Genomic DNA, 13866 nt, shown 5'->3' with positions numbered 1-13866 from the left:
ATAGAATCGGTGGTACTCACATGTAAGATTAAGAATTTTTTAAAAGGCTAACTTTTGATACAATACAGCTGTATTATATTAACTGTTTTCTTAAAAATAAAAATAACTAATTCAGTAAACATGAGCTCCTTAAAGAGCTTTTGAATAATATTTATAAGCTCAACCAGTGCTGCTAGTTTGTCCTGTCTGCATTTTGAATGCAAATGGGTACTTAGCAATCAAATCAAGGAATCCCCTCACCCCTGGTATGACTTCTGCTATTCTACATTTTTTGTTTGTATTAGAATAATGGCCTGAATTTAAAATTCCAGATTCTGTAACTAATGCAGGTTTTCAAGGGAGATTTCAGAGTGTCAGTCATTTTTTCATCAACAGTTTATTAAGCTTGTTGCTAGGATTCTTGATACAGGGGTGCAGATGTACTTAGTAATGTACTACATGGGAGACCGAAAGAAGCTGAATACTCCGCAAGTCTCCTGGACTGGATAGTCTATCCTTTTCAGATTTTTTTAGTTAACCAAATCTTGGTCTGATCCCCTGAGCCCATCTATTATAGAAGCTAAGTAATACTTTACATTAACTGGACAGTTGCAAGCTTCACCTGTCTTCACAAGATTTATCAGCGTAGCTTCAGATGATAACTCCAGGCACATTCCTGTCACCCAGCTCTCATGATGTTGGTGAACATGAGTTGCTTTCTGCACAGCACTAGAACATTATTCTGAGAGAAGCCATTTTGTAAAAAATGGAATTATATTAGTAGTACTTGTAGGGATTAGCTCTGTCATTAGAATGATCCATTCTAGCATTGCCTTGCCTCTTCCAAAAACCCAAAGAGCTGATTTCAGTAGGCCACCCACAACTAAATTTTCCCTGTCTAGGATTTGTCATTTACTGTACAATATTTGACTGATGTTGAAAACAGTTTTTTAAATTTTATTTGAGAGGATTTATATTACTTTATTTCTTAAATCCAAACACAGTTACACTATTTATCAGTTTTCTACTGTCAAGGTGCTCTTATGGACCACGATGTAGGCAGTCTTGCCTAGTAGTCAGAGCAGGAGTTAGGTCTAGTGAGCGGAACAGGTTGGGGAATGAAGACAAGAGTCAGCATCAGAGTCAACTGCCAGTTACGAGAGCCAGGGGTCAAGCCAGAGTCAGAACCAGGAATTGAAGCTGAGGATCAGAGCTGAGGTCAGATGCCAAATGCCAGAGCTAAGGGTCAAACTGGAGTTAGGATCAGAAGGCAGAGGCTGGGGTCAGAGCCGGGACTGGTCATTGATGAGTGGAGGGGAAAAGAAGGCAAAGATCAAGAATGGAGTAGAAGCAAGGTGGGAAAAGGAGCAAAGGTACAGATAAGGGAAGGGCCAGGAGCAGGGCAGGAACGAGACTGGCTGCAAGGTCCAATGGAGCCATAACAGGAAACTACCTTATTGCTCGGACAAACTTCCTGCTCCCCCTCCTGATAGTGTAGTTGGACCAGTTGGTAGAGCTGGGTGATCCTCTAATCAGAGCTCCCGTGGATGGGGCCCTGGATGGGGCTATACTCCTAGTCCTAGCCCACCCAGTTTCAGTAGCCATTGGGTGGAGGCCAGGATGTGGCAGCTGTCTGGGGACTCCCAGGCTAGGGTTCAAGACAAGGGACATCACAGGTAGCAGTGTGACTTCTTTCAGAGATATATGTGCTCTACAAACAATCCTTAAACATTACCTTCATCATTAAAGGAGGATGAAATACTGTGTTCTAAGTAAAGGGTTTAGCATGCTTGTCAAACAGACAAGGTAGGTTTTTTTTCCAGTCTGTGGTTGCTGTGAGGCATGAAATAGCTCTTCTAGGCTGAGGACTATGAACCTCTAAATTGGTGGTGGGAATCTTCCCTGAAGATGGAACACCCTAATGCTCCTCCTGCCCCATTTGTGAATTCTGGGTTCAAAGTACAGTACCAAATGTTCCCCATTGAACATTGTCAATGGAGGAAGGAATCTGTGTCCTTGACACCGTCCCTCTGTTGCTAGTATCTCTCTGTCAGGATTAGGGCTGCGCTGAATGAGGTGCTGTTACAGGCATTTGTAAAAACAGGGATACTTAGAATGTGGCTGCATCCCTGACCATCTTGGCTAATAGCCTTTGCTGGATCTATCCTCCATGAAGTTATCTAGTTCTTTTTTGAGTCCAGTTATAATTCTGACCTTCACAACATCCCCTGGCAACAAGTTCCAAAGTTTTACTGTGTGTTGTGTGAAGACATACTTCCTTATGTTTGTATTAAACCTGCTGCCTATTAATTTAATTGGGTGACCCCTGGTTCTTGTGTTATGTGAAGGGGTAAACAGTACTTCCTTATTTACTTAATCCACGCCATTCATGATTGTATAGACCTCTATGTTATAGACCATCCTTGCAGGGGAGGAAATACCAGAGACATGCACCACAGTAGCGTTTAACTTCAAAAAGGGGAACTACACAAAAATGAGGAGACTACTTAAAAGAAATTAAAAGGGATGGTCACAAGACTGAAATGCCTGCAAACTTCATGGAAACTTTAAAAAAAAAAAAAACATAATAGAGGCTCAAACTATATGTATACCCCAAATTTAAAAAAAATAAAGTAAGAGGACCAAAAAATGACACCATGGCTAAAGAACAGAGTAAAAGTAAAAGGCAAACAAACTTTTTTTTTTAAAAATGGAAGTCAAATTTTACTGAGGGAAATAAAAAAAGAACAAAAACTCTTGCAAGTCAAGTGTAAAAGTTTAGTAAGTCAGGCCAAGAAAGAAGTCAAAGATCAACTAGCAAAAGACACTCAAACTAACAGCAAAAAAAAAAAAAGTTTTAAGTACATTAGAAGCAGGAAGCCTCCCAAACAATCATCTGGGCCACTGGACGATCAAGGTGCTAATGGAGCACTCAAGGAAGACGAGGTCATTGTGGAGGAGCTAAATACATTCTTTGTATCAGTCTTCACTGTAGATGATGTGTGGAAGAGTCCCACACATGAGCCATTCTTTTAGGTGACAAATCTGAGAAACTGTCCTAGATTGAGGTGTCAGTAGAGGAGGTTTTGGAACAAATAGATAAATTGAACAGTAATAGGTCACCAGGGCCAGATAATATTCACCCAAGAATTCTGAAGGAACTCAAATATGAAATTGCAGAACATTAACTGTGGTGTGTAACCACCTAAATCAGCCTCTATACCAAATGACTGGAGGATAGCTAATGTAACACTGATTTTTATAAAAGATTTCAGAGGCAACCCTGCCAATAACATGCCAGTAAGCCTAACATCAGTATCAGGCAAATGCATTGAAACTATAGTAAAGAACAGAAATAGCGAACACATAGATGAACACAATTTGTTGGTGAAAAGTCAACACGGATTTTGTGAAGGAAAATTGTGCCTCACCTGTCTATAATTCTTTGAGGGTGTCCACAAATGTGGATGAGGGTAATACAGTGGCTTTCAGAAAGCCTTTGACAAGATCCCTCACCAAAGGTTCTTAAGCAAAGCAGGTAAGGAAAGGTCCTTGTAATTGGTTAAGAGAGAGGAAACAAAGGATAGGAATAAATGGTCAGTTTTCACAGTGGAAAGAGGTAAATAGCAGGGTCCCCCAAGTAGCTGTACTGGGACCAGTGCTGTTCAACATGTTCATAAATTATCTGGGAAAAGAGGTAAACAATGAGATGGCAAAGTGTGCAGACAATATACAATTACTCAAGATAGTTATGTTCAAAGTCAACTGCAAAAAGTTACAAAGGGATCTCTCAAAACTGGGGGACGGGGCAACAAAATGGCAGCTGAAATTCAATGTTGATAAGTTCAAAGTAATGCACATTGAAAAATATACAAAATGCTGGGATCTAAATAAACTGTTAACACTTAAGAAAGAGATCTTGGAGCCGTGGATAGTTCTCTGAAAACATTTGCTCAGTGTGCAGTGGCAGTCAAAAAGCTAACAGAATGGTAGGAACCAATAGGAAAAGGATAGTTAATAAGACAGCAAATATTATAATGCCACTATCTAAATCCATGATACGGCCATACTTCGAATACTGCATACAGTTCTCATCACCCCATCTCAAAAAAGATATATTAGAATTGGAAAAAGTACAGAGAAGGGCAACAAAAATAATTAGGGATATGGAACAGCTTCCATCTGAGAAAAGATTAAAAAGATGGGTTGTTCAGCTTAGAAAAGAGACTACTAAAAGGGGATATGATAGAGGTCTATAAAAGTCCGTGCCTAGAAGAGTCACAGATCCTCTACTTTTGTTGCAATCCCATTTTGTGTGTCGTTTTATTAATTGTATTGTGATAGCACCTAGAGGCCCCAATATGGATCAGAAACCCATTGCACTATGTGCAAATACATAGTAAGTGATGGTCCCTGTCCGAAAGCTTACAATCAAACTTAACATCAAAATCTATCTTGGAACATAAGCAAAAAACATTTTTGCTCCAAGCAGCCAGCTTTTACCTGCAATTTGCAACCCAATAAATGAGTTTAGTCATGATTCCTTTTAACCCCTCGTTATTCCCACTTTGTGTGTGTGTGTGTGCGTGTGTGCTTTTATCTGATTTGTTTTTCAGAATGTGTTTTAGATCTTTTATTTCACAAGATAAAAACAACTCCATTTTTTATAAACCTATCAATTTTTTTATTAATAAAATAGGTTCAGAATGAAATCTGACAATTTTTAACATTTGTCTTTATGAAAACCACACTCTTACTGTTTCTATCTAACAATGTCAAATGTGCAGATCAAACTTGTAATCTTATCATCATACTACACACCAGAAAATAATTTTGTATCAAAATTGTGTGAAAATATGCACAAGCTCATTCCACTGCTATATTTTTTTCCATAACAGGTTGGTGGTTGGAGCCAGCTGTATCCTTTGTAAAAGTTGTAATGATTTATGATTACGATTGACAGATTTTGTCTTTTCTGTGAAGGCTCAATTGTCTAAATTCTCCTGCTCTTGAACTGTTTACCTGCATCAGTGGTTAAATTACATTAATAGCATTTTCAGCAGTATAGTTACAAGAATTCAGATCAGATATGGTGCATTCTGAGGGTCTTGCAAACATTTATCTATGAAGTTTTCTGTAATATGAACATTAGCTCGCCTTTGTTTTTTCTTTATACAATAGTAACATTATTGCCATGGCTATTTCATTGATTAGAATCATGCAAGTCTCATTGTGGCAATATCCTTGTTTTGGTTGTTTTTCATCTGAAATCATGTAATCTATATTCCTTTAATTGATTATTCAAAAGATGTGTCCCTTGAGTGTGCTGGTTTTCTCACAGGCATTGGACAGAATACCACGGTCATGGTGAGAAGTATCCCACTTCGAGGGTTTGATCAGGTAACCATTGGTACAGCTTAAATCTCTTGAGATGTGTGGGGTGTTTTTGTCTTCTGTAGAAATAGCATCACTCTCCTTCACAAAATATTACCTTGTAGGTGTGTTATAAATATTAACCCTGTTTTACAAAAGAGGATGTGTGGAGGGGGAGGTCTAGTGACTTTCCCAAGGCTACAGAGGGAATTGGATCAGAACTGAGATTTGAACTTTCTTGTTCCTGACTCAGTCTTGTATTCAGACCACAAGACCGTACTTCTTTTTTTCTTCTGCTTAATTCAGGAAAGAGGGAAGTGGCCAATTTGATTTGCTCTGGTTGTCCCATGGCTCAAAGCGTCAAAGGCTCTCTCTCCAAAATTAGCCTAAGTTTCCACTCTTGTACTGGCTGAACCATTCTTGCTTAAGCTTTCCAAGTAATTCTCTCTCATTCAGATAACAAACCTAGAAAATTTCAGCTTGAAGGATGAAGCCTTTGGAAAGTTAATCATCTGAAAACAGAGGCTTAGAATTTAAACCAATAGACAACACTAGCTATAGCGGTCATTCCCACTGTAATTAGTTGCATTTTTTTAAACAGTTGTATATAGTAGATGTGCATAATCAATGCATGTTAAAGATTATTATGGTTTGTTTTAGAAGTATAAACTTTTTTAAAAGAATGTTTTCCATATTTCTGTAGAAATGGGATGGGGCAGATGATTTTAAAATATGGCTACATCTCAAGAATTTGAAAAAAGGCACAATACTATAAAAGGCACATCTACTATATACAACTGTTTAAAAAAATAGCCTAAACTGGCTAATATTCTGGGATTTATTCTCATCTTGCTATGTAAATCCATAAGATTTTAGAGTATTTATAGAGTGCCATGAATGTGTGGGCCCTTTACAAAACACTTAGAGAATATCCTTTCCCCGTGAAACTTTGTCTTATGTGGATAGAAACAATACATGGGATAACAGTTTAAATACAAGGAGGAGTGGAGGCAAAACAGGTCTGGAGATGGGTGTAGTCAGATTGTAACTAGGTTGAGCCTGACAGAGACTGATGAGGTAATATGGATATACCAGGTTTCAGAAGAGAAATAACATTGGCATTTGCCAGCCACAACTTTTAGCTTGAAAATAAAATGTTAAGTATAAGCCAAGAATGAGCATTTCTTCTGTGTGGGTGGCTTTGTGATAATATCCTTGTTTATAAGTAATAAAAAACTTGTATGATAAAGTACAACCTGACTCACTAAAATCAAGAGCAATGACATCTTTGAATAAACCTGTCAGTGGGACAGTTCACTGCTTGACAACGGTGTGGCGTTGGTTCAAACACATTTATCAAAGGTGTCTCCTGAAAAACCACCGTTTTCTTTTTTAGTAAAGCTTTTCAGGATGCCTTAATGATTCACGTTGATTGCAGAGACGCATGATAGGTGTAGTGGCTGCAAGAAGCTCTGTGTTAGTTGGGTTATGTAAAGGTATCCCATTTTCAGACTACCAGAAAAACTGAAATTCTGACAATGTTAAGTTGAATTAGCTGATTCTTTATAATATAATATAATCTTTTGATATATATCAAACGACTTGGAAAACAACCAATCTAGCACTCCTTGCTTTACATTTTTAAAAATGATCTACACACTTGAATCAGCTCAATGTTCTGGGAGGGAGGCAGGTAAGTATAACTTACTCCCTTTTTATAGATGGAGAAGCTGACATAATGAGGCTAAGTGACTATCACAAGGCTATGCAATAGGTCTGCAGAATAAGGATTGCATCTTGGGACTTGCTGGCCATGCTCAGTGCAGTAGATTATGATGGCTGTCTACACAACAGTGAACAGTTTTAAAATCCCAGTCTGACTATTTTGAATAGTTGGTTGTAAATAGGACATTGAGGTATCATACACGTTGTGTTACATAAGAACATAAGATTGGCCCTACTGGGTCAGACCAAGGGTCCATCTAGCCCAGTATCCTGTCTTCTGACAGTGGCCAGTGCCAGGTGCCCCAGAGGGAATGAACAGAGCAGGTAATCATCAAGCGATCCATCCCCTGTTGCTCATTCCCAGCTTCTGGCAAACAGAGGCTAGGGACACCGTTCCTGCCCATCCTGGCTAATAGCCATTGATGGACTTTATCTGAAAGTAAGCAGCAACATAATTCTGTCCACTCACACATCTGTGGTTTTCCAGTTTGAGACACTTGGTTTTTGCTCACTGCTTGCCTAGAGGAGAGTGGTGTATGTAGGATAATGTCAGTCACCTTCTGCAGAAGCAGTGCTGTCTAAAAGCAACTTTGTTAAAGAGAAATAGTAGTCATAGGTGCCCTACAAAACCAAATAGAGGGTACAGATAATAAACAAGACTGGAGTTTGGGAATCATACCCTGTGTATAAAGGACACATACTGGTATGTATACACTCATGTCAGTAAGGATGATGACAGTCTACCACCTAATGGGTAATATACTGAGCCAAAGATGCATCAAAAGATCTGTAGAGGGTAATGAAAAAACATATGTATGTAAACACCAAAAGGCAAAACGTAAATTAAAAGGAATTTTCTAGCATTTTTGTCATCTTATTTGACTTGGTCCTCGATTTAATAGCAAAATGATCATGCGTTCCAGCCCTTTCAGTCCCCTTGATGACAATTAAGGCCCCTTGTAGCATGCAGCACATTGGACTTAAAGTATGTAGCAAGGCCCCCAAGCTGATTGTATACAAGGGAATTATACCACAGCATGCCACATCGCTAATTGATTATGGAATCTTTGACTCAATGCTCTGTTAAAAAAATGAGCTCTTGCCATGGATAAATATAAAGACTTACCTTTGTGATCAGCCCACTGTTTGGGCTGTAGTCAGAATGTGTCTATGAAACCAGTGAGATCTGGCAAAACAGGACAATTAAAAATTAAGGCCAAAGCATGACCTGTGCTGTAAGACATGACTTGCAATGGATGTAAATATACTGATTTTTAAAATTATAATGAATCTTCATCCTGCCACTGTAGTTTGTCAGGACCTCAGTTTGTCTGTCGTGAGAAATCTCCAGATTCTGTCAGGTTCACTGGATTTCTCTGGCACAGCATGAGAAATCCCAAGGTATGAACATTAGGTTTTCTGTTAATGCAAAAAAAAAAAATCTTAATTGTATTTTTACACACTGATATTTTACACTCTCTATTTCCTATGCAATTTGAATGAGGCTAGAGGTGATATATTCTAAGGCAAGGCCAGCCAAAACAAAGAAAAACGTCCTCAGGGGACAGCTGTTTAAATCAAAATTATCAGGTTTTTTTAAGGAAGCTACAAGGTTGCATAGGTTTGAAATAACAAAGTGTGCTTGAGGTGGTTGATGTACTCACTAGGTTTTAATGAGCACGAATGAGTTGTGGATTTTTGAGAAGACTTAAAAGTGGCTTGTTTTTAAATAAAACAATGTTTAGGTTTTTTTACTTCACAGCAAATGTCCTACTTAGTAACCAATTACATGGAATCCTGTGGTACAAGATTTTTAAAGAAATGCACCCCAAGTAAAGTTGAAAAGCTGGAGAGTGGCAAACTGCAAGTTACCTGGAAATATGTTGACTCAGGCAAAGAAGAAATGGATGACTTTGACACAGTGATGTGGGCAGTAGGTAAATTAGATCATTTTAAAATAACTGCTTCTTAAAAATGCTTTCCACTCTTGAAATGAAATCCCTCACCCCTGGTGTTGTGTCGTGTCAAACAGCCTGCCCCTCTACAGGACTTAGCACCTGACCATTGATTCTCTCTCTTCTATACTTGACTTGTTCAGTTACAGTCCAAAAGTTCCTTTTATTCTGATATTCGAGGGGGCTGCCATTTCTGCTAGCTGCCTCTAAACTCCACTTCCTCCACTGCAGTGCTCAGCATTCAGTTAGGAGAGAGAGAAGCAGCCTTCTCTAAGAACTCCAACATCTCACAGGAAATCTGGTAGCTGGAGGTATTTGTGTATCTTAGACTCTCCCAGTGAAGAGCTCAACTGTTTGTCCTCCACTCACCTAAACTGATCTCGCTTGAGGTGTGAGAGCCAACTCCTGAATCAGTAATAGGTACAGAAATGCATGGTAGCCTCCAATCCATTAAACTAGTCACCAAAAACTTATAATCAAGAATGAAATGTAACAGGTTTTCCACTTCAGTTACATCAAATGTTATAGACAATACCAAGCATATTCGTGTAGAGTCCAAAGTGTTGAGTAATGTATAATATAAGGCATCCAGACATGGACTGGAAAACGCTTTTTCTGCCTCACCTCCCCCAACTCTGCCATCACTACCATTTGTTTCCACTTGCTGTGGTCCCTTATTTAGATTGTACTCTTTTTGGAGTACGGGACCTATTGTCTTCGATTTTTGTAAAGCTCCATGCATATCTATGGCAGGATATATCAGCTGAGGCAGGGAGAAATCTGGCTAACATTGCATTTAACAGACCAGAAAAGATTTAAACTTGTTGCCCAAGAAATCTGTCTGCCACTGGAAAAAAATCAGTTTGACCATGATTTCATTATTATTCTGATTATAATACTTCTATGATACTCTTTCCTCTCTTGATATTGCATTATAATGGTTGGGTAAACATTACCCCCATTTTACACATGGTGAAAAATGAGAACCAAAGAGATTGTGATTTGCCTAAGCTTACCAAGTGGGTCAGTGACAGGAATCATTGATAGGAACTGGATGTCCTGATTTACAGCACTCAGTGGTCTGTCCAATAAACCACAGATGCCATCCTAGTTGTCTTTTCTTCTGAGTTAAACTAACTTTTTTGTATCCCTATGACACAGAGAGAAGGATGTAGGTTATAAATCCTGATCAACTTTTGCTTTGTTGCGCTACTGTTGTGTGTCTCCATCTGAGAGTAATGGGGTTCTTTAAGGTCCGTTAAAAACTATTTTAATAACTAATTCCCCTCTCCCATAACTGATAAAAGGCACAAGTATTTGTGAAGACCAGAAAGCTCATGCTGTTTTAGAATTGCAACAAGCCTGAAACCTTTAGAAAAATGCTCAAGAACTGACATCATTTCATTTTTCACACCTGCATGTTTCCCAAACATCTTATCTGATTTGCGTCAGACTTTCCAGTAAAATTCTACCCTGGTGTATAGTCACACCTGTGAATTTCTGGTGGATTGAATTACTTTTGGCAAAGTTGGAAGTGGGAATTGTTTAAAATTGAGCTGATCAAAGAAACCTGGCTGTAACCTTAACCATAATCTATAAAGTTGACTAATACACTGCTGCAGGTCAGTTGAAATGTAAATGCAATTCACTGCTTTGATTCAAAGTAAAACTAAGTATTAGAAAGCAATGTTAGAATAACTAAATTTGTTTTATATTCTGGAAACTAACTGAAGTACTTTTTCCCCCTCAGTGTTCACTTTTGCACTCCACCCTTTCAGAATTAAACACATTAACAGTTAAAGCTGGTTAATGGATGTGCAGTCGGGGTATGATTCATTGTATTTTCTCTGTATCAACACACCCACACCAGGTGTCTCAGATAATAGACTGGGAAACTTAGTAGTGTTGAGGATTTCCTGTCTGCAGATGTGCCAATTACGATGCTGATTGAAAAAAGTCAGCTTGTAGAGTTAGTTAGAAATTAGCCTCTACAGTTAACTAGTTGTGGTCTGAATCATAGAAAACATTTCATTGTTGAATGTTTACATACACAGGATGGCACAACCATCCTAGAATTTTATTCATTACATTAAGTCATAGAAAATATATTCTTTTACAGTGTTAACATTGGGAGAGGAACCTCTCTTGCTAAATAAACTGGCTACCTATTTATTAAGGAAAATTTGATAGCACTGTTCATGAAGTTTATCCTCTTTGCTAAAAATGTATAATTTGCAAATGTATAGAACAGGATTTCCACTGTCCTAGATATTCATTTGCCACTCCTGCTAGAGCTGTTTTTTTGAAATTGTTCAACTTTTCCACTTGTATGGCTCAAGTCACCAAAATGTGGTCTATATTATGCCCCAAACAGTTTTAAATCTGGTTGAGTTGAACCAGGTTTTTAAACCAGTTAGAATATTTGGGAAAATTGTCCTAGTGTAGACAGCAGGTCCTGTAGGACTCCTGGAATTGTATGCAGTGTGGTGTCCGTCCCAGGATATTAGAGAGGCAAGGTGGGTGAGGTAATACCTTTTTATCTTTGTTTTATTGGACAAACTTCTGTTGGGTGAGCGAGACAAGCTTTCTTTCAGGTCTCTGTGTGGCTCGAAATCTTCTCTCTCTCACCCAACAGAGGTTGGTCCAATAAAAGATAGTACCTCGCCCACCTGGTCTCACTTCCATAATATCATTTAAAGGCTTCAACGCAAAATCTTTGCCTGCAGGCCTAAAATGGGACTACATTACATTGCTGAATAGATCCATTAAGGACTTTCAATGAAATGGAAGATTAATCTTCTACCTGTGTTGGCAATTATATAGAACTCATCATCATAGTATCTGAATATCCATCAAAAGACTGTTGTTTCAGAAGAATTCCCATGAGCTCAGAAGACAATGGATCTCTACTGAAAAGACAGTTTTTTGAAATCTGCTATGGTATTATGCAAATAACTTTTTCATGTTGTTATATATCACCTTTTCTTCCTGAAAGACTTCAAAGCACTTGCACCATATGGGCCTGATTCATCACTGCTTTGTGCCTTAGATAGTAATTTACACTTGTACCACCTGAGTGTAAAATGCTGCCAAATCAAAAGGTAAATGATTTACATCTACTATATACATGCATAAATGAAGATCCAAGGTGAAAAGCTCTGGAGAATTGGATCCTACATGTTGAGATCACTTCACCAGCCACTGAAATGCTGTAACCTGTGGGATGAATGCAGCAGCTCTTTAGCAGCACACAGCAACACTTCATAACCATTTATAACAGGAAGTGAAGAATAATGTATCTATTTGAAATTGCAAGGGGAATTTAAGAAGGCAGAACATATTGCTCAAACTGGAATTTGCCTGTGTTCATCGAGGATAACACCCCAACTTCTGTGAAAAATGTTACGAAATATTTCATTACTGCAAATCTTGGTGGGAGCTAATAATCATGTGGGTCAGCTACACCAGATGTGTTTATAAAAGATAAAAACACTTTTTTCCAAGTTTATGGTTCCTGTTTAGGAAGCTGGACTGTAGAGTGGTTGGACCTCAGTTCAGACTGCTAAAGAGATAATATTTTTGTATGCCTCCCTCCCCCCTTTCAAAAATAAACCACCATATGTTGTTAAAAGCTTGATATAAAAAAACTCTCAACGTAGACATCTTTGTACTATTCAAAATTGTGAATTAAACATTAAACAGAAGAAAGGAACTCTTGAGTTAAAGAGCTGCTAGTCCATCTTTAACTCACTATTGTATTGGCCTTGTGACAGTTGATGTATTATCATGCTACAGCACCTAGGTGCAACAGGGTAAGTTAAGGACCCTGGCAATTATTTATTTGCCTCTGTTAGTCAGAGCTTTAACAATATTTGAACGTATATTTTTGTGGATTAATAGTTGTATGTCAAATTCAGCCTTCCTAAATTCCCCCTGTAACTTCTGTTGGAGATACTAATATTCACTTCCTGTTCTGAAATATTTTTTGTTCCTGTATGCTGCTGAAGAGCTTCCCTGTTCCACCCCAGAGATGGCTGTAGCATGAGATACCTCCTGCTAATAGGTGAGGTCAACAGAAGAGTCCAGCATGTGTGTATGTAGATCACTGAGTCTCTGGCACTTGGCTAGACCTGTGAGTTTATGTGGAAGGCGCTCAGATAATAGGGTGATATGTGCCAGTATAAAACCCTACGATGGGCAAGATAGGCTCAGAGTGGAAGAGAGAAGACCAGAGAAAAAAGAACCAAACAGCTTTAGTTTTAAAGATGCGGGGGGAGATTGTATTGAGTCCTCTTGGCCATTCAAATTAATGTTGTGATGCCAACATCTTAAGAAACAGCTCTCTTGAAATGTCTGCATTAATCAATGACACATGTGGCATTCTATGTACATTACTCCCCAACCCTACCAACAACCACCACAAAATATATTCTTCCCCTTTCACAGCATCTTATGGAGGTTCCTCCATGAGGCTCCATTGTCTTGGGGCTGCTCCTTGCACCCACAGTGATGGTGGGTGATTTTTCCAGCGTCTAGCTATGAGCTAGTTCATCAGGTCAAGAGTGGTTCCTTTCTGGTAGAGGGCTGGGTGGTTGGTTGGGGAAATGGATTTCTGAAGTGCATAGTCTGTTTGTGACTTCTCTTAATTGAGGGACTTGGGGAACCTCTAGTGGGAGGGTAGGTTACTCCTGCCTGGTGGCGGTCTAGCGGAGTGGGCTTTCCTTGGCTAGTAGTGTTGCAGGGTAGAGGAAACAGGGCTCTATATTCTTTCCCAGTACTAGCTCTTCAAACTCCATCATGGAGCCACTGGCAAAGCGAGGGCCAGTGCCTGCAA

At 38.8% G+C, this 13866-nt stretch overlaps 1 protein-coding gene across 5 annotated transcripts in view; it reads left to right on the top strand.

Annotated features, from left to right (window-relative positions):
* Positions 1-13866, top strand: part of TXNRD2 (thioredoxin reductase 2) — a 52112-nt gene that overhangs the window by 14980 nt on the left and 23266 nt on the right. For all 5 annotated transcript variants that reach the window (XM_037879244.2, XM_037879242.2, XM_037879243.2 and 2 more), the window contains exons 9-11: positions 4878-4897; positions 5288-5379; positions 8840-9014. In XM_037879244.2, the coding sequence (XP_037735172.1) occupies positions 4878-4897; positions 5288-5379; positions 8840-9014 (287 nt within the window). The remainder of the gene's footprint in view (positions 1-4877; positions 4898-5287; positions 5380-8839; positions 9015-13866) is intronic.

The sequence above is a fragment of the Chelonia mydas genome, chromosome 15 (genome assembly GCF_015237465.2).
Source record: "Chelonia mydas isolate rCheMyd1 chromosome 15, rCheMyd1.pri.v2, whole genome shotgun sequence".
Lineage (NCBI taxonomy): Eukaryota > Metazoa > Chordata > Testudines > Cheloniidae > Chelonia > Chelonia mydas.
Note: the sequence above shows the minus strand (reverse complement) of the source record. Positions and strands in the feature narration are given on the sequence as shown.